Here is a 19,240-nt window from a genome sequence, read left to right on the forward strand (position 1 = left end):
TAATTGAATCAATAGAATATAAACTATGTGCTTATATGATATCCGGGTCATTTTGAGAATACACAGGAAACTATATGCACTACAGTTCGATATATCCAAATATCCCTGTTTACCAGCATGGATTGTGTCAGTCAAACAAATCTATATGGATTTTTAGGTCATTCTCCAACGCACATCCAACGGCGCCAGCAAACCGCCTCTTGTCTGTACTCTGCTATCTAAACCATCACCACCAGTTTCTGACCGCCCTGCATGTAAATATTAATGAGCTTACCCTTATATATGCGAGTTTCCTTTTGAAGAATGAAGGGCCTAATCTCTGATTGGCTGCTTGCTGGTTTGTGTCCACGCCCACAGGAACTGTTGGTGACGGTTGAGATAGCAGAGTACAGACAAGAGGCGGTTTGCTGGCGCCGTTGGATGTCTGCGTAGAAGAGTGTTTTAGGTCTGTACATCACAATTCTTTAGTGCTCAAAACTACCTTTTTGGCCGTCACTTATAATACATTGCAGCCACTAGAATATTTTTCTCTATTTAATATCATATTAGCAACAGCACTAAAAGTGATCCGCAGCATCTGCCCAGCCGTCCTGAAAAAAGTTAGAAAAAATGACAGAAAGTGTTAAGTTACATAACTGCTATGATATTCAATACATTTTCGTCTTCTATAAGAGTGGTATCACATGAATGAAGACATATTAATATATATAAATATATATATTTATATCAAATTGAAAGCACATGAGTTACTTTATCATCAAATATTTATATTCCATTCTGATCTCTTTGTCTGTTGACATATCCGATAGTACTTACGTGTTGTACGGGGAGTCGCTTCACCTTAGTTTGCCTGTAGCTTGCTGCATGAGGATGTATGATCGGGTTGTGGTGGGCACCTCTGGTGTAGGAAGACCCGTGGATATGTTTTCTGTGTGATTCATTCTCGTCGCTGTAAAGTTTCCTTCTATCCGTGTCAGTTAGTGAAGGGGTCTGCATGGCCGAGTCTTAGAAACAAGTAAGCAAAATGTTCGCCAGTGAGTAAAGTATCTACTGCCATTATTGTAGAAAATAAAACATTTCCCCACAACACAGTGGGAATTTTAATAGCAATCCTTGTTACCTCAATGAAATGTCATGGAGGTTATATTTTCCATGCGTCTGTCTGTCTGTCTGTCTGTGAACAAGATAACTCAAGAACGGCTGGGTGGATTGGTTTAATACTGGAAGTGATTAGATTTTGGGCCCTCTCGTGGTAATTTTTTTTCTTACATGTCAAGTTGAGTTCAGTGTATCTATTTATAATACGTGTAATATTATCATCTTCCGTGTATAAGTTGTACTGCAGTATACAGGTGTCGCTGCTAGCAAATTCGATCTCAAACGTTAAGTAGACAACATCAAAGAAACACTATTTTTTCTTACTTCTTAGAATGTGCTAAAATCATGGTATATTACCTCTTCATAACGGTTCATGTCTGGAGTAGATATCCTGATCTTTATTTATTGCCCTCTCTGTTTATCATCTTATCCCGCCCCAATATACCTCTCAGTTTTCTATCGTGTTATCGTCAGTCACTTATGCTCCTTTTTATGTTCCCACTTTATCTGCTCTTTCCTACATTCGTCTGGTGAGCGGCTATATGTTATCAAGGCCGAATGAATGAGTTGAATATCATGATATGGTGATTAAAAACGAACTGGTTTAAATGCCACGCAGCAACTACTGTATCATATAGCCAATATCATAGGACTGAATAGATTACTTACTATGGTAAGATATACCGATGGCGTACGGGTCCTTCTCCATCCAGTGGGGCCTTTGAGGCTTGATATTGCTGCCAAAATCCTCCAGCTCCATCACAACGGTCGTTTGCTTGGGAAGGGGCGGATGCTTGTCGCCGTTTGGTACCTGTAATTCTCCTGAAGAACAAAGATTTCTCTCGTGCTAGTACAATGTGTGTTTGTTATTGCTCAGGGCAAAACATTAACATTTATCAACAATCAGACAACAACGACTGTTAATCGAATATACAAAACTGATGTTCTGAAAAAATAATTACAATATGAACGTCAATATAATTAGTTTTGTTCACTCACTTCTACGATATGTGAGATTGATAATACAACTTTCTTTTAGCAGAAAACAGTTGTGGCAATGATGACACTACATAAATATCGTAATTTCCTAAAACCTCTTCTTTTATTTTGTCCTGGCCTTTTATCGTGCCGGATGCATCTGCTGCATCTAGCGAAGTCTGCGAAGCACATATTAGTTTCATACAAATGTGCGATGGGTATATTAGATTAACAGCAGTGTGCAAAGGGTATATTAATAGCTAACCAATTCCATCAATTTGTTTTCGTATAATGAGTACCTGCAACGTCTACAATAAAATTAACTAAAACAGAAAATACAATGTTATTCTTTACGTCTGATATGTAATGACATAAATGCATTTACACTTGAGCAAAAGAATATCCTTTACCTGTTTTTGTTTTACAGCAAACGCAGCCCCATTTCCTGGCTATGCAGATCCCGGCCACCACAGTGAGGAAGATGGACACGACAAGAACTCCTGTTACCACCGCTATGACAAATACAGGTGGACCTACGGGAAAATATGAAATGTTTTGCATTACTACGGTTAACATTAACATTCAATATTTTTTTTTTTTAATTTTGAGACGGAGTGAAGACAGCTCCTTTAAAAGCGATGGTAAACTACGTAACAAGGGAATGATGTGTAACAATGAAGATCAGTTCTTTAAATGTCTTGCACACGTTTACCTCACTAGAATTAGCACAGGTCGTCGTATTGGATATACGAGGTTGTTGATTAGTTAAATTTGACTTTCGCTAAAGGAACGCTGTAGTGATTGCACATGTTCTACCCATAATACGCTGCAGGGTTTTAAGACATTGTGTTGAAACAAAAATCAATAGGCTATTATTATTGTTACAGAATATTGAGAGATAAAAATCTACTAGGTATTGAATAAATTGTGACTGTTTTAATGAGCGGTTTGTGTATTTTGCAGCAGGAATATAAAATTTTCTATGCATGAAATTGGAGAATATCGTTTATACTCAAGGCTAAACGTCAAAAAGAGCCTTAAATGTATTCTATCAATAACCATCAGGTGAACAAAGAAACTACAATGTGATCGATGAACAAAAATAACGTGTTGGTGCATAGGGAGCTTTTACGTCTGTTAACACAGCCCAAATACGTGTTGTATACCTAGAAATGTTGAACTATGTGTGTTATTTGTGTCATATGATGATGACTAGCCTCTACCTGGCTCCGGGGTTCATTGGTCCAATTTCTACAATTAGACCACCGAACCACGGAGCCTGGTAAAGGCTACTAATCATCCAGTATGGCTGGAACTTGTAACTGAATAGCCACATACCTTCAACAAGTACCGTAAACCCACGACTGTCCGTCCCAAACATGTTCTGTGCTGTACACGTGTACTCCCCGGCATTGCTGGTACTGACAGGGTCTATAACAAGTATGCTATCTGCTCCCATATCTGTAGTCCGGCGGGTCAAATCCACTCCACTGAAAGTATTCCCACTGAGGACAACGTCCTGCCCGTTGGTATTTCTCCAAGACCACGTGATGCTCTCAGGAAGAGGATCTGCATTCACCTCGCAGACAAGAGTTAGAGAACTCCCCTGTGATGTTCGCAGTGTGTTTGGGCCTTCCAGAATGGCTGGTTTGCCTTAATATAAGAGACAAAGAGCGTGAAATAAAACATATTGTTTTTTTCTTTTTTATTGATACGCATTATTATTTTGAAAAAAAAATGTAGCAAAAAAAAGGATTACAGTTTAGAGTCAATACCATCCCCAAAGAACGAATTAGATAAATATTTGCATCAATGTTGATTTCTGATGATGATGACGTTGTTGAATTCTTATACCTCCTTTCCACCAGGACGGTGCTTTTGTTGCGCTGTCTCTGCGACTTAAGAATTTGAATATGGCTCAACGACCCGGGAATACTGGGTTAAGGGACCAAGGTACAAGGTACAATGAATTGTATAGGAAAGAAACGAATCTTTTTACACTTTTTTTTGGGTCTTCTTAGTCACAATTTTACGTTTGGTATGATATACCGAGTGTAAAAGCGACGGTTACACATATCCTCTTCAGGTCGCAGTGAGAGCGCAGCGCTATCGCCGTCTAGTGGACAGGGGACCTTAACAATGGTATGTAAAGGTCTTTTATAGATTTTTAGACAATCGTTTTATTACGCATTACTGTAGCCAACATTTCAAGCGAAGAAGCTGGGCTTGTACTTACCAATAACATCAACAATGGTTCGCTTTACAGTTGCTGGAAAACCAACACTCTCTGCTACACAGTCGTATTCACCTTCCGTCTGGTAATCAGATCTGGAAAAACTACATCACAAGGTAATAGAAAATGTAGTACTCTGATCTGTGTCCTTGTTTAGGAATTTGGATAATGCTGTTTTGGCACTTAGATACAACTATATTTTACACTCAAATTGTATTTAAGGCTATAATTTACACCTTTAAAAAATACAGTTTTTAAGACTTTGTAGATTACACAGAATCTGCATGTACAGTAGAAGCCACATAATTGCACGGCCTATTTGCCAGTGAATATCGTGCAATTGTCTGGCTAGTGCAATAATGCGAAGTTATCTAGCTGGACCAGACCGGTTTGGGATTTTTGATTCCGTGGGGTTAACAGAAGTGTGCGTTAATCCGTTTGGCAATTTACTACTTCTACAGTACTATAAAACGTTAATCAATACATTTGAGTATGCAAAGACAACAGTAACAAGAAGCAGACATTACCTCAACGGATTGTTAAAGTACAGGTTTGTGTTTGCTCTTCGCCATCTTATGTGAGGCTTGGGGTTTCCTTCTGCTTTGCATTCCAGAGAAAAGTCTGAGTTGCCAAACAGCACATTCACTTTGTCGTCGAAATTTTTCTGGATGGCCGGAGGATCTAAGGTAAACAGACAACATGATGTACATTTATTTTGATCTACTACATCCCCCTCCTAACATCACAAAACCCACACATCATATGGAAGGTGTGATCCTGCGTCTTCCATTGATACAAGAAAATAAGTCGAACAAGTTACAGTTTAGAGTTAGATTTCAGACTAGAGTAGACATTTGCTACACACTATTGGTTATTTGTCTCATTTCATGTAAACTGCAATTAGCCTTTGAGCAAAAATTTGCAATAAACTATTATTATTGTATGTCCATTCCGTTCTGAATGATTTTTTCTAACAGTATATATGTATACAGCAATACCTAACGTTCTGAACCACATTATTTGCAGTGACACCTCGCTGCAGCGCAAACTGAAGCTAACACTACATTGCAGTTCAAGTAAATAAGAAGATTGACGACCATGGAAACATAGGCGAATTTATATCAGAAGCTATTATCTGGGAGGTTTCAAATAACTTCATGTGGTACTGGCAGTATATCATATGTCGAACAGTGAGCTGATTCTTTAAATGATCTTACACAAAACATCCAGGGATATCGTGGCCGAGGCAGCAGGGCTGATGCCGTTGTCTGCTTGGCATTGGTAAATTCCGTTGTCACCTCGAGATACTTTCGTCAGTAGGAACGACCAGTTGCTGATAATGGAAGCCCCAAGGAAATCGTTAGAACAATTCGAAGGAATTACAGATGCTGCGGTTTAGTTGTACTCTTTATTATTGTAGTACGAAATAGTAATTATAGTGGTAATTGGGAAAAGCCAGGAGAGCACGAACTGTTACACATGAGGTACCAGAGACGATAGATTAAAAACAGTAGCATGCAATAAGAACAGGCGACAGTATAATTCTGGACAAACACTCTTATTCCGGAAAACCATTATAATTTTGAAATAGATTAACTAGATGAATTAATGTTTGTAGGTATGATATATATGATGAATATGTGGGTTACAATTAGATGTCTCTACGAAGAAATGTCTGCAGAATTCTGGCTCAGGGTCCCAGAATTCTGGCTCAGGGTCCCAGAATTCTGGCTGAGGGTCCCAGAATTCTGGCAGAATGGCACAATGGCAATCTCTCATCGTTGGATTCTCTCTCTCCCTCTCGCATTCACTCTCTCTCTCTCTCTCTCTCGCCCGCTCTCTCTCGCTCTCGCGCTCTCTCTCTCGCTCTCTCTCTTCTCTTTCTTTCTCTCTTCATATTTCTATTGCCATACTTACCTTTCCCTTCCTTTAATTGGTAAAGATCCGCCGTCTAGTTTTTTCCACCTGACGATGGTACGAGGATTGCTGTCTACAAGACAGGTTAGGTTTGTAAATGTGCCCTCCTTCACACTCCACAGGCTCTGAAGAGGGTTCACTTTAGGCGAATCTATAATATCGCAAATAAAGTGATATCACATGAATCAAGCATCTTTATTTGGTATGAAACTTATTTTTCCTATAAAGTCCTGTATATACAATATAATTCTGAGAGGTTTTAAGATGTTGCCACCGTTTTACAGAATATCTAAACGAGCAATAGACAAATAATTTACTTGTTCGATTTATACAATGTTCTTCTTACTATAACCTGCCACTTTCTGAATCTAACCAGTGGAGTTATTTCCTTTTTTTGGCTTTATTCCAGGTTACTGTCGAAGCGCCTAGAATTCCAAATCCTTTGTTTGATCGCAAACGGCCGTCAGAAACACACAGACATCATGACAGTAAAAAAAATGCATTTCACATAGGAAAAAAATCAGCTTAAGAAAAATATGGTTGGTTGTATAATAGGAATTAACAATTTAAACTGAAAAATAACTCCCTTTCTGCTGTGCAGTACCCTATAAAACTGACACATTGCCATACTCACATTGGACGTCCAGTATGAACGGAGCCACGAGTGGTTCCACTAAATCCGGAAAACCTTGGTCAGCTTTGCAGGACATATTTACTCCATTATCCCACTTAGCCACAGCAGGTATGCTCAGGTCAAGTATAACTTCCCCATTGTCCAACGCTCTGCTCTGCACAAATGTGTCGTCCACTGGAACTGTCCCGTTATACCAGGTGAGTTTGGGAGGAGGCAGACCCCCTCTGGAGCGGCAGCTTATATGCAGGGGTTGCCCAGCCGCTACAGATCTACGGTTGGGAATTATCTCCGGAGGTTCGGCAGGAGGCACTGCAGAAGATGGAAAAGCAATGTAGGAGAAATGGCTATTCAATTATTGTATTCATTCCATTTCAATTGCACTTAGATGATTCGTACTATGCTTTCACATGTTCTACATTTTTAACAATTTTACCAGATCCGTTTAACGTTAAGAATGATTACCATAGTCCTAAGGTACATGTACTGACGCTGATTAATTGGAAAAAAGGGTGATAGTACATTGTAGTGAATATCATTTGCGCGATTTTTTTTTAATTTGCTGGTCATGTAATGGTTAAATAGTAAAAAAAAATCTTTTGATATAGTAGTGCAACAAACAAGACTACATATTCAATAGATAACAACATAACGTTACTTTCTGATTATCAAATCGTATATGGTCACAATATCAACATGTTAGCTGCCTATACATATGGCTATGTCCAGTGTATATTGCAATTACATTGCATGTACTGTCCTTGTTTCAATCAGAATAAATTCAAAGTTTTGTAATCCTCAATTAATCTAATGTTGTGGTTTTTTTCTTGATAATCGTTGATGTTTATTTTTGAGAATAGACATAAACAGGAATGGTAGGGCTACCTCTTTGTATAGATTGTATGTTTTTTTTTATTGTATGAACCCTGGAAGCTTAATCTTGCCTAAAAGGTATCTCAATAAACTCAAACACAACTCTTCTTACCTATAACTGTCAGTCTGGCATCCACTGCCTCCCCGGCGGAGAAGGTACTACACCTGTACACCCCGTCATCCTCCAGCTGTACATCCCGTATCTCCAGGTTAAACTCACCAAAATCAGCGTTAGAATCTACTACTGAGTATCTGAAGGTAAATACAAAATGGGTTATGATGACAATGACAATGAAGTTTATTGCATATTCATGCCCCCTTGGGGCTAAATGCAGTAAGTGACTTACAAGGAGAATATGCCATGTCCGACTTATATCTACATTTTTACATGTTTCTTCCGTCTTCTTAAAACAGGTGTAAACGGAGTTACATAGTTCTTCTATTATAAATGGTAGTTTTGCTTTTATTTAAGTATGTCGTTTGTAAAATTTAGCTAAAACTCCCAATCACTACTCTCGGCGTTTTATGACCCTGCTAATGCCACTTGTCATGCCAACTTGTTATTCTACATTGTTTTATTAGTAGAATTGTAAGATGTATTCTGTATCCATTCTCTTTTTGTTTTAGTTTATAGTTGACCATGCAAAAGTTACTGTAGTTTTTGTCGTGTCAATAAAGCTTGATATTAAAAAGAAGCAAGAATACTGTAAATGCATTTAAGTTCGCGGGGATTTAATTTCGCGGTAGCGGGAAAATGGACTTTTCGCGGTGGCTTTAATTTCGCGGTAGCACCATGCACTGTAGTCTCTTACTGTTATAGAAAAATGTTCGCGGTGGTTTTAAATTCGCGGTGAAGCGGCTGCCGCGAAAACCGCGAACATTAATCCACCGCGAACATTTCTGCATTTACAGTATTTGACAGCAACGATAAGATAGGGTTTGATCCTGGTACAGCGTAGTTTTTTCTTAGTGCGCTTTTTTTTCAAAATTATTGGCACCCTATGTAACAAGTGATCTTTACAAATGAACAAACGGATAACGTTTTGAATTCTTATGAATACGCTTATTAAAATGTAATAATGCTTGAATAGGCTTTGGCAGAACTAATATTAAGCGTTACTGCATACCAGCAGATTAGTTATTTCACGGTCGTACCTATTAGAAAGATGTAATTGGTATTTTCGAATATGTGCTTCGCATTATAAAACTTCACGTAGAGAATAATTGTAAAAATTGATTGATTAGTCTGGCTTCTTGTATGGTGTTAATGCATTAAAATTCTTATCTCAAGTTAGGGCTTAGCTCAACCTACAACATACTTCATGTATTTTCAGATGTTTTCATAAGTCATCCAAATGTGATCTTTTTTAACATATATTCTGTTGGTAGATGAACTATTATTGCAATAGTTTTATTCTTTAATACATGTATATTTTAAAAAGCGGTGTACTAATCAAATACATTATTTGATAAGGTTGTTAAGGAGATCTTCGATCACTGTGGCTACTCATACTTATTATATGGTGATAGCACTAACTATGATCCTCAACATATATGCAATCTATTAAGGACAAGGTTTTCAGATATGTATATTCAAACTTTCTTCCATAATCTGTCTGCCGATACTGGCAAGCTTAGATTTTACAGAAAATTTAAAACCGAATATTGTATAGAGAAATATCTCGAACTTTGTGACTTTGAGCAGCGTTCAGCTACCAGTAAGATTAGAATTAGTGCCCACCCCCTGGAAATAGAAAAGGGGAGATATATGAAGCTACCTGTGTCCGAGAGGATTTGTAAATATTGCCCCTCAAATGCTGTGGAAGACGAGAGTCATTTTATCACTAATTGTTCTTTTTATGATGATATAAGAAACCAACTATTTATGAGTGTATCCAAAATACACGCTTACTTTCCAACTATTCCTGACAATGAAAAATCAATCCTACTATTAAAATCAAAGAACCCACACATTATAGAAGAAGTGGGTAAATTCGTCTTCCACTGCCTAAAGAGAAGAAGTCTAACCCAACAAAACCAGTATAATGTACACTAGCATAGCATAGTCATAGAATGTAGTTCCTAGCACCTTTGTATTTTTCCTTATTTTACATGTTGTTTGTACCTGCAATTAGCCCTCGGGCAAGAACTTGCAATAAACATAAACATTAAATTTGACACCTTTAGAACCTTTAATCAAAATATTATACTCACGTATTTTCGTTTGATCATGCATTGAGTATACTTTAAGAAGGACTTTCCTAGTTGGTTAATTCTGACTACATAGTGGTACACATTTGCAGGATATGTAAAATCATTACAAACGGACTCGCACACGTTTTTCTACTTGGAATACAATGCTTGTGGTAGAATTAGATACGGAATATATTGAGTGAGTGAATCAGTCAGCCAGTCAGTCAGTCAGTCAGTCAATGATTGAGTGAGTCAGTCAGTCAGTCAGTGCGAGTGGATGCATAATACGAGCGTATACTGCATAACGTTATAACACCTTGTGTAGCGTTTATGCACATTTCGTCCTTTAGAAATGTGCTGAAAGTCGGGCGGTCCAAACCAGTTTACCACGTCTTCCATCTCCAGGTCGTCAAAGGAACATCTGAGCTTCACCGTCTGACCCAGCAGAGCTGCCGTGGGCTGGGGAGCAGTCCTGTAGGAGGCCGCATCAACTGTAGCAACATCAACATAAGGCCATGTTATTTAGTTACTAGTTTAAATGAAACCTAAGCAATATCACATTTTTTTAAGAGTGGAAATATTCTGAATAAGGCAGTCTGTATAATATTGACATCTAATGCACTATTTTAGCACATTTACATCATTATTTCATAAATTGAGCCGTTAAAAAAAGCGCGGGAATGAGTTGCACAATGAGATTCCAGATGAAGTCCATATTTTTTTTTTTGGGGGGGGGGTGGTACAATAATAAGGATTATCCTCGTGCAACATGTCTCTAGGCTGTTTTTAACCACTCAAAGCTAGTATCAAATTATGATGTAAATGTAAGAATACAGTGCAGTAGATGTCAGTATCATGCAGATTGCCTTATTCAGAATATTTCGACTTTGACGCTGTAATATTGCTTAGGTTGCCTTTAACTGTAATATCCATAACAAAACTGGACTCACCCAAATTTTTGACTGAACAGCACCAGTCTTTGTCAAGGAATTAACAATCCACTGCTGTCGTGACGTCACTTTATGCAGATAGAACACGTGACGCATTAAGCAGTGGATCATAGGTTGCAGGAAGACTATGGCGTCCACCGTCTCTGTTCAGGGATGGTTGTAAAGCTCTGATGTAGACGGCTTCTTTGATCCCTCGAACAACAAAGTCTGACTCTATGTCCAAGATTTTAACTTAATAAGGCTATGTTTACTACGTATTTGACTATATAGATAAGGACCGTGTGCGCATCAATTTTTCGGCTGTTTAAAAAATTTTAAGGTTTTCAACTAATAAAAAGTATAACGAGTAAATATTGCCTAGTACATACATTACTTACATACAGGAGTCAAGTATCGTTAGTATTCTTTCTAACACAGTTTACTTGTGTATAAAGTTTCATGCTATAAAAAACTTTTGCCTGTTGTCTTCACCAGTGTAAATTAAGATCTGCAAAATAGATATTGCTCTACACTGATGAAAACAGTAGACTGTCTAAACGCTTCCAAAACAGAAAATAAGATTGTGTATAATACTGTATATACTGAACCTATGATCGATCTTTTAACCAACCTGATGATAGTATTTAGTGAAGAAATAGTTGCTTTTGTTGGAAAATTGTAATTGACAGAAAGGTAGTGATAACATTATGCAATCAACATATTGTCCTAAAACATCAAAGGAAGCCATCAATCGTTTGTTATGTCATTATCTTTCCTGCTGGTACTATTATGAACATATAATGGTTGTGATAACGTAGTTTATGTTTGTGAAGATTATAGTGTTAGAGCCATCAAAGAACACAATAAAGCTGTCAACTGCCATTCTTTATAGAAATAGTGTAATCAAAGTGGTGGCATTACGATGTATATAGTTGGGTCATAAAACCACAATATGGCAATTGTTCACCCATTATGCGATGGATTATCTGACAAAAATTCTGATTGAATATTTCAGTAAGTAACTTAAGTTATGAAAAGATATGAAAACCGGAGGTTACGCTGCAGTGACTCTGAAAGACACCAGCTGCTTATTATCGTACTTGACCTTCTTTTTGCTGACCCTCCGGTCATCATCTACCAAACGTTTCCATCTATGCTTTTCACAGATTAAGGACGTTGCACAGACAGACAAACACACACACACACACACACACACACACACACACACACACACACACACACACAAACGCACATATACATACATGTATATATACGTGCAAAAAACGTAATCCTCTTGAGAAAGGTGATTATTATGTAACGGAATTGAACAGAAACGCTGAGAGTGCAGATGTTCGGAATCTCATCCTCTCCGCCACGTCCCAAAGCTGTAATGTATAGCAAAGTCTTATCATGTCATGTACAGGATCGCATCTCTAACGTTATTCTACGTATCCATGAACAATTCATGCCGAAAGATTAAGTGATCAATGACGGCTTGAATAATGTATCAAAAATGTTGTCAAGACGTTTCCAGAGAAATAATCTCACTGTTGTAGAGAGCAACGAGTCAAGGGTTTATGATTGATTGATTGGATTTGGCATACAGACGTGTTGGTATAAACAGGTAACATCATCGGCATGAAGAAACAGAGCTCGATACTGATTGGTAATAGACTTCCTCAGATGTTGTGGTGAATACCAAATTCTCATGCTAAAGACAACCTCAAGCTAAAGCTGAGAACACTAGTTTCCTTCTAAGGCCATTTTCTTTCGATTACGTGGATAATATCATGTGAAACCACAGAAGTATTGAGAGCGTGCAAATGAATGTAGTTCACCAAAACGTTGGCCATATTTTCACATCTAAGTGGTTGAACAAGCACTGACTCTATGCGTGGATTATGGTAAATCGAACAATAAATTCTACATTCAGTTATTTCACCTCTACGTCTTTGACCTTGAAATTAGTAACTTAGACTTTGACATTCTCTTTCATCAGTATTAACCATTTACAATCAACGACATATATTTCCTCATTTTGCACCTGGTGCGTTCAAATTGCATTTGGTCATAATAATTTGTTCTATACACAGACGAAACTTGATGCACATGGATGTCATCCATATTTTCGAATCAAAATGGCCTAAACAGGTGGAAAGGAATCAGCCAGCTAGCAAAATGCAGGCTACAGCGGAAGGAATTACAGTTATGCGGATGACTGCAAATGGAGGACATTTCCACAGTTGCTGAATCTGATGTAGAATCCCACACGAAGACAATGATTTATGCTTCACTGTTGAAGTATCGCCAGTGATAATCATTGCTGCATACTGCATGAAGCCCCTATCTCAAAATCTTGACGTAGAGAAAGGAAGCCCATTAAGTTTATCACTCACGCGTAAATGTCCCCAAGAAATATACGTCCTGCCATTAACTAAACAAACGTGGCTTTACGTTATCCCGCCGCTCTGTTTCATAAAGGTATAAATGATTTACTCCGTTCTCCCGGGCCGGAGGAAGCAGATTTTCCAATGTATCGTTCCAGAGATGATCATTTTGAAATCCACAGCAATAATTCTAAATTATCAGCATGACATAGCAACGAAATGGTTACAAGTAACCAATCACTTATTTCATTTCACTCAAACAAAAAACACATATGCTTATCTGAGTCTTCTGCTCAATAAAACATATAAAAACATATAACAGAGTCAAAGGAAATTATGAATACAGTAAATTACATCAAAATAGGCTAAATCAGCAACAAAGGAGAATAGTAATGATGTAAAGATTACAGTAAGAAGCGAACTAAAAACGAGATAACGTCAGAACCAATCCCTTGTCTTTAAAGATGAAAAAGACCTTGCAAAAATTGAGATATTTTAATCGCGAATCTTACAAATAGAGAATAATGATTCTTTTGTCAATATGAATACAAAATGCTAGCTTGTGAATAATATAGCATTGTATTTATCAAACATAATTGTGTAATGACGTAAAACGTAAAAAACATCAAATGACATCTTATCATAAGGAAATTCTCGACCAATACATCATATTTGATGTCCTATCACATATTACATGCCACATGCATCGTCGATTTATATCAGAATAATACAATCTCCCTGTCTCATCTACAATATATATTAAATGGCAAAGATTCCCGTGACGCTTGATAAAGCTCAGGTAATGGCTTAGAAAGGCAATGTTTCTTAAGTACGTAATAAATCACTTTCAACCTTAACTCGGCTATCTTTATTTCAAAAATATATCCATGTCCTCACTGCAATTACCCTTTTTCTTTTTATATATTGTTCATAACGAAATGCAGAAGAGAAAAGGAAACATAAAAAAATTGACCGACAATATATATTCTTTATGAGCTTGTACATGTCTTTTCTTCTATGTTTTAGTTATACAATACGGTAATAACAATGTTAAACTTTAAAACCCTTTCTACATTATCTACAAAAGATGACTTGGCCCAATATGATTGGCAATTCCCTGGCCCCCTTTTTACAAGGCAAATCACACTGCAACTAAATACTAAAGAATAGCAAAAAATGGCCGAAAAGAAATATGACGCACATACTACACAGGCCAGATTGAATTTTACTCGCAGCATATGATAAGGTGCTTTTGAACAAAGCATAAATAACAAAAATAATTTCCTGTCATGAAATATACTAGAAATTGCCTCATTTTGTTACCCTTGCTATGTAGCTTCCAAAACAGAGAACCAAAAGAAAAGCTAGCCTATGGACTTTTAATTCTCGAAACATTTGAGTACTTAAATGTGCCATTACAAGTTTACAGAATGTGACAGTTAGTAAGTTTGACCCTTGCCCCCTTTCTGACATGTCCATTCCAGTGGTGAGAAGCTGCTGTTTTATCAGACACATCACCAAACCCCCGGTGGTTCAAAGGCCAGTGTATTCTGACCCTGTTGTCCGCTGTAAGTAGCTAGCATGGAATCTGGTCGACTCTTCACTTTAGGGCATCAGCCGGGAAATCTCCAAGGCCTGGTCTTTCAGAGATGCTTCATTCAACTGGAAATTAGACGTACAGAGGGCCATTCCTCTCTGTCACAGTACCGTTAGTGGGTAGACTAGCTACACGTGAGTGTGAACCTAAAAGTTTGGTTTGGTTTGGTTTGGTTTGGTTTATTAAGATTTCCATTAGTGATAATCCACTAGTCTTCCTGTTGAACATATTTAAAAAATGCAAAATAATAGCAACAGAAATATAAACACAAATTATAACTTTGAACTAACAATAAGCAAACATAGTGTGAGCTGAAAATCTGTGATGTACATACATCAAGTAAAATTAAATAAATCAACTGTGCTCCTATTTATACAACGAAATGTCTATTTGAATCAACATAAAACTTGATAACATTAACTCAAAATCGGAGTGGGAGAGGTCAAATGTCGAACAAAATCATAGTAAATCAAATACAATTTGTACTGGTGTAATGAAACAAAATAGTAAAAGTGCAATAATTAGAATTGTAGCGAATTTGTTACTTTGTATAGTGTACAATTGATTTGAAAAGTTTGCCTGAAACAAGAAAACTTTCTGTCTTCTAATGGCACGTTACATACGTTACAGAACAGGATAACAAACACATGTATTTGTATGTATTATTTACGATGTGCGATGTACACAGAAACAAAAGATAGTCATCGTCATGCTTTATTGACACGACAAAAAGTGCAGTCACTTTTTAGCCCAACTATAAACTACAACATAAAAGAGAGAAAGATATGTGAGCTAAGGCCATACCAATTTAATTAGTTGGTTCTCGGAATCGCCGCTTCTATTTTTCCCAATTTCAAAAAAAAAATAAAATTCGAATTTGCATGTTCATGAGAAGAACTCATTTGCATGTTCGTGAGAGTTAAATGGCCCCGTTAGCTACAAGTTGCTTGACAAACTTCGGCTGAGTTAAACAAAACTTCTGAAACAAGTACTGGACATGCAAAAACAACTATCACCTGCTTATGTTTTCCTTTGTGTTGTAAATCATCGAAAACCACCGATAGATCGTGAAATTTGTGCTTGAAAATGACGAAAATAAATGGCCGCCCAAGCCAGCATGTATTTAGTCACAAGTATGTAAATGAGACACAATTTCATGCAAATGAGTACGCCTCTAGCGATTTTTGTTTAAACTGCAGCTTTCACAAAGAGAATAATGAATCAGACGTTTCAGGCACTCAGGTGAAATGAAGTCATTTTCTTGTTGTTGCTAACTTACATTAGACATTATACTATGCTGAAAAAGTTTTTCAACCTTTTTAAAAGATTTTTTAATGTTGTTAATGATTTACTATGATGATTTATTACAACTGTTAAGCTTTATTACTGTGTGTACTTCTGTAATACTGATTGCATATTTTTTGCATTTGTATTGTTGAAATTATATGTAAAATGTATGCTTACATGCAAATTTTTTATGTAATTGTAACTGGATAAATATTCTGCCACACATATACCATGGTTTCAGGTCTGGAATTACCAACCTGAAACTCCTGACCTGAATCCAGACTTGTTGCAAGTTTTTTTTTTTTTTTTTTTTTTCGCCCTGTCGCTCCAACTTTTTTCTGAAAAAATCCGAGAACCAACAAATTAAATTGGTATGGCCTAAGCAACGAATCTTTCCTCTGAGAAAAAATAGAGCATAAAATGGAGGTCCTGTGTCTACAAAGAGCCATAATTGGTTTGTAAAAGAATCCACCACACTTATCAAAAAGAAAAGTAGTTCTTCCCGGTCTAAGCGAATAAACAATTCCAGTCGAAATGGGTTAGGGAATTTCCTGATATGCTTTCGCAACCCTTGCTCCTCCTATTGAGACTGCTAGTCCAAACTATCAGTGACAAATTTAGCTGGTCTAAACATGCGGTAACTATTAATTAGAAAAGGGATACAAATTACTTTCTTACAAAAATAGCAGATATTTTAAAATTTAGTGTTAGAAGTAGCATCTATCGCCTATCGCCGTATAGACCTGCTTGACCAAAAGAACAGGGGATTTAGTGATCGAAAATTGACTGCTAATGAAAATGCCAACCTAGCATGTTCGCTATATATTTGTGCAATCACCATAAAAACTAATCTAGACCAGGACTGACTCCATGCAAAAGATTGCCCAGGAATTGAATATGTATTTTTGAATGACATCCTCATAGTGATAGCGAAGGAAGCTTTGTAGAACCGTATGTTACAAAAGGAATGGCAAGTGTTAGCAAATCACTCTATCCCTCTACGATAATTGTCTGGTGCTTTTTTTGTCATGATACCCATCAGTATCAAAACATAAATAGGCAATGATATGTAAAATAGATTAAATGAAAAATATACAAAGCTTATAAGTCATCTTTATGTAGATACATACAGTACTTAACTTTGTTTCATGACACTTAATAGATTTTGAGAAGAGATGGACTGGTTTATTGGACACATTAAAAGACACATCGTCCTAGCCCTAGGTCTAAGTTGCAGCGTATTGAAATACAAACTTAATCTCATCATTAAATTCTAGGCAACTTATCTTTTTAATTTGAAGTAAGCGTTCTTTAAATGTTGCAATGTCAACACTGGAAACTGGTAGAATTGTAGTCATGTGACTGATTTTAAAACTGAAATTGTACAAAATAGAAAGAAACGGGCAAATTTTTAATATAATTTTAACTGCATGCTTCAAATGCAAAAGATTGGTGCAGTATTATTATAAATAACACATACAATCCGACCTATCTTAATCAACATAAAGAACATTTGTAACCCAGGGCAGTAGCTCCAGCCCTAATTGATGTATTTCTACAGCCAGTCGCATGTGTAAATGTTTATGTTGATTTAGGTAAATAGATAACGATTTTTTCTAAATCAAGAAAATTGTCAAAAGAACAAAGCTAATAACCTTATTGCATTATGATGTATAAATTGTCTGCCGTTTACTCCAAGTCATTACATGTGCGAGATAATCAAAACTTTGCACGTCTATATCACGGGCAATATAACGTTTCGCCTCCTAAAATTTAACTGTTATTCGATATATATTTTACGACAGGCCGTTTATGTTTAAAGAAATTGTTAAGCCTGAGGACTTTGGTATTAAGGTATATGACGGCACTTAAAAGTTAGATATGGTAGCATGGTAATTTGCACACATTTGCCAAGATGTGCATGTGCATGTTAATCACAACTCAAGAGGGGTTTAGATGGATTGTAACGATTGGTCAGTAGGTGGGTAAGGATCAGGAAAACGAAGGTCAAGTTCGATTTCGTTAGAGTTCCCATAATAGGTTATTGAGGTACTGAAACAGAACATCAGACTTACGTCTGTTCTGGTCATGCTATGGTCGTGATGTTTGAGTGGTTGACAACTCTTATGCAGACAATACGTGATATATATCTAAGCAGTCCTTACAGATCTTGAGCAAAGGGTAATTTACGCTTTTTTTCACTGCAGGGTCCAGTTTCTTTTCAGACCTGGTAATACAAGGAATTAATGGAATCCGATATTCTTGATTTTCGGTTTGTACATATCCTTCGTCATAACGTATATTACAGTGATTATACAAATTGGTACCTAATCTAATAGAATTCCATGGTGAGAAATAATGGTAATTTCATACTGGCGACACTACGAAGCTTGCACCACTAAAGGTTTCTCACAAATGTTATGCAGAAAAGTCATTATTATTACAAGACTTTCATATATTGGAAAACTTATACATAATATATCGGTAGAGAAGACGAATAACTGAGACAAGCTCTTATTAAGACCTCATTAACATGATCAATAGTAAGATAAGTAATAATACTTAAATGTCATTTTTGCAACGGTGTAAAGTAATGGACATTTTGTTTAACATCACGTATGATATGATAAATAATTTTGGCTGTTATAGTCTATTTCGATAGGTGAAATTATATAAAAAGAGGAAAAAGATGAGCATGCATTCAAGCCTAAACCGGTCATTTTGAAGACAATAGCTTTAAAGCCTGTATTGGAAGTATTTTCGTAAGATATAGCAGAAGAACTTTCAAAATCAAACGGAAAGCATTGACATTAGAAAGCATCCCTACAGCTTCTTGGTGACCATTGCATATCAAAGTTAGAATGGATTCCATGCTTTCATTCGCGAAGTTGTTTTAACGTTACATATAACATCCATCTCAGTGTCACCAAAATTGAGAAAAATGGATTGGCCTATTTTCTGCATGTCCTCATTCGAGAAGATTTATTACAAACATTGGTGAAGTTATTTCCTATCGTTTCTCTGATTTATGAATTCAAAAGCAATCGTACCAGAGCTCAAGAAAATAAAGTGAATCTTGTAACCCATCACAGTGAAAATAACGACGAGGTAACGTAG

The 19,240-nt window shown here is 36.8% G+C and overlaps 1 protein-coding gene across 1 annotated transcript in view; it reads right to left on the reverse strand.

Annotated features, from left to right (window-relative positions):
- Positions 1-373: 373 nt before the first annotated feature.
- Positions 374-19,240, reverse strand: part of LOC118423575 (kin of IRRE-like protein 3) — a 33,137-nt gene continuing 14,270 nt past the window's right edge. Inside the window, exons 2-13 of the mRNA XM_035831780.1 lie at positions 10,240-10,414; positions 7,843-7,982; positions 6,861-7,169; positions 6,227-6,377; positions 5,527-5,642; positions 4,837-4,990; positions 4,313-4,413; positions 3,415-3,729; positions 2,487-2,609; positions 1,768-1,920; positions 817-1,004; positions 374-590 (exon numbers count right to left, since the gene is read on the reverse strand). Coding sequence (XP_035687673.1) covers positions 558-590; positions 817-1,004; positions 1,768-1,920; positions 2,487-2,609; positions 3,415-3,729; positions 4,313-4,413; positions 4,837-4,990; positions 5,527-5,642; positions 6,227-6,377; positions 6,861-7,169; positions 7,843-7,982; positions 10,240-10,414 — 1,958 coding nt within the window. The 3' untranslated portion in view covers positions 374-557. The remainder of the gene's footprint in view (positions 591-816; positions 1,005-1,767; positions 1,921-2,486; positions 2,610-3,414; positions 3,730-4,312; positions 4,414-4,836; positions 4,991-5,526; positions 5,643-6,226; positions 6,378-6,860; positions 7,170-7,842; positions 7,983-10,239; positions 10,415-19,240) is intronic.

Source organism: Branchiostoma floridae, chromosome 9 (assembly GCF_000003815.2).
Source record: "Branchiostoma floridae strain S238N-H82 chromosome 9, Bfl_VNyyK, whole genome shotgun sequence".
Classification (NCBI taxonomy): domain Eukaryota; kingdom Metazoa; phylum Chordata; class Leptocardii; order Amphioxiformes; family Branchiostomatidae; genus Branchiostoma; species Branchiostoma floridae.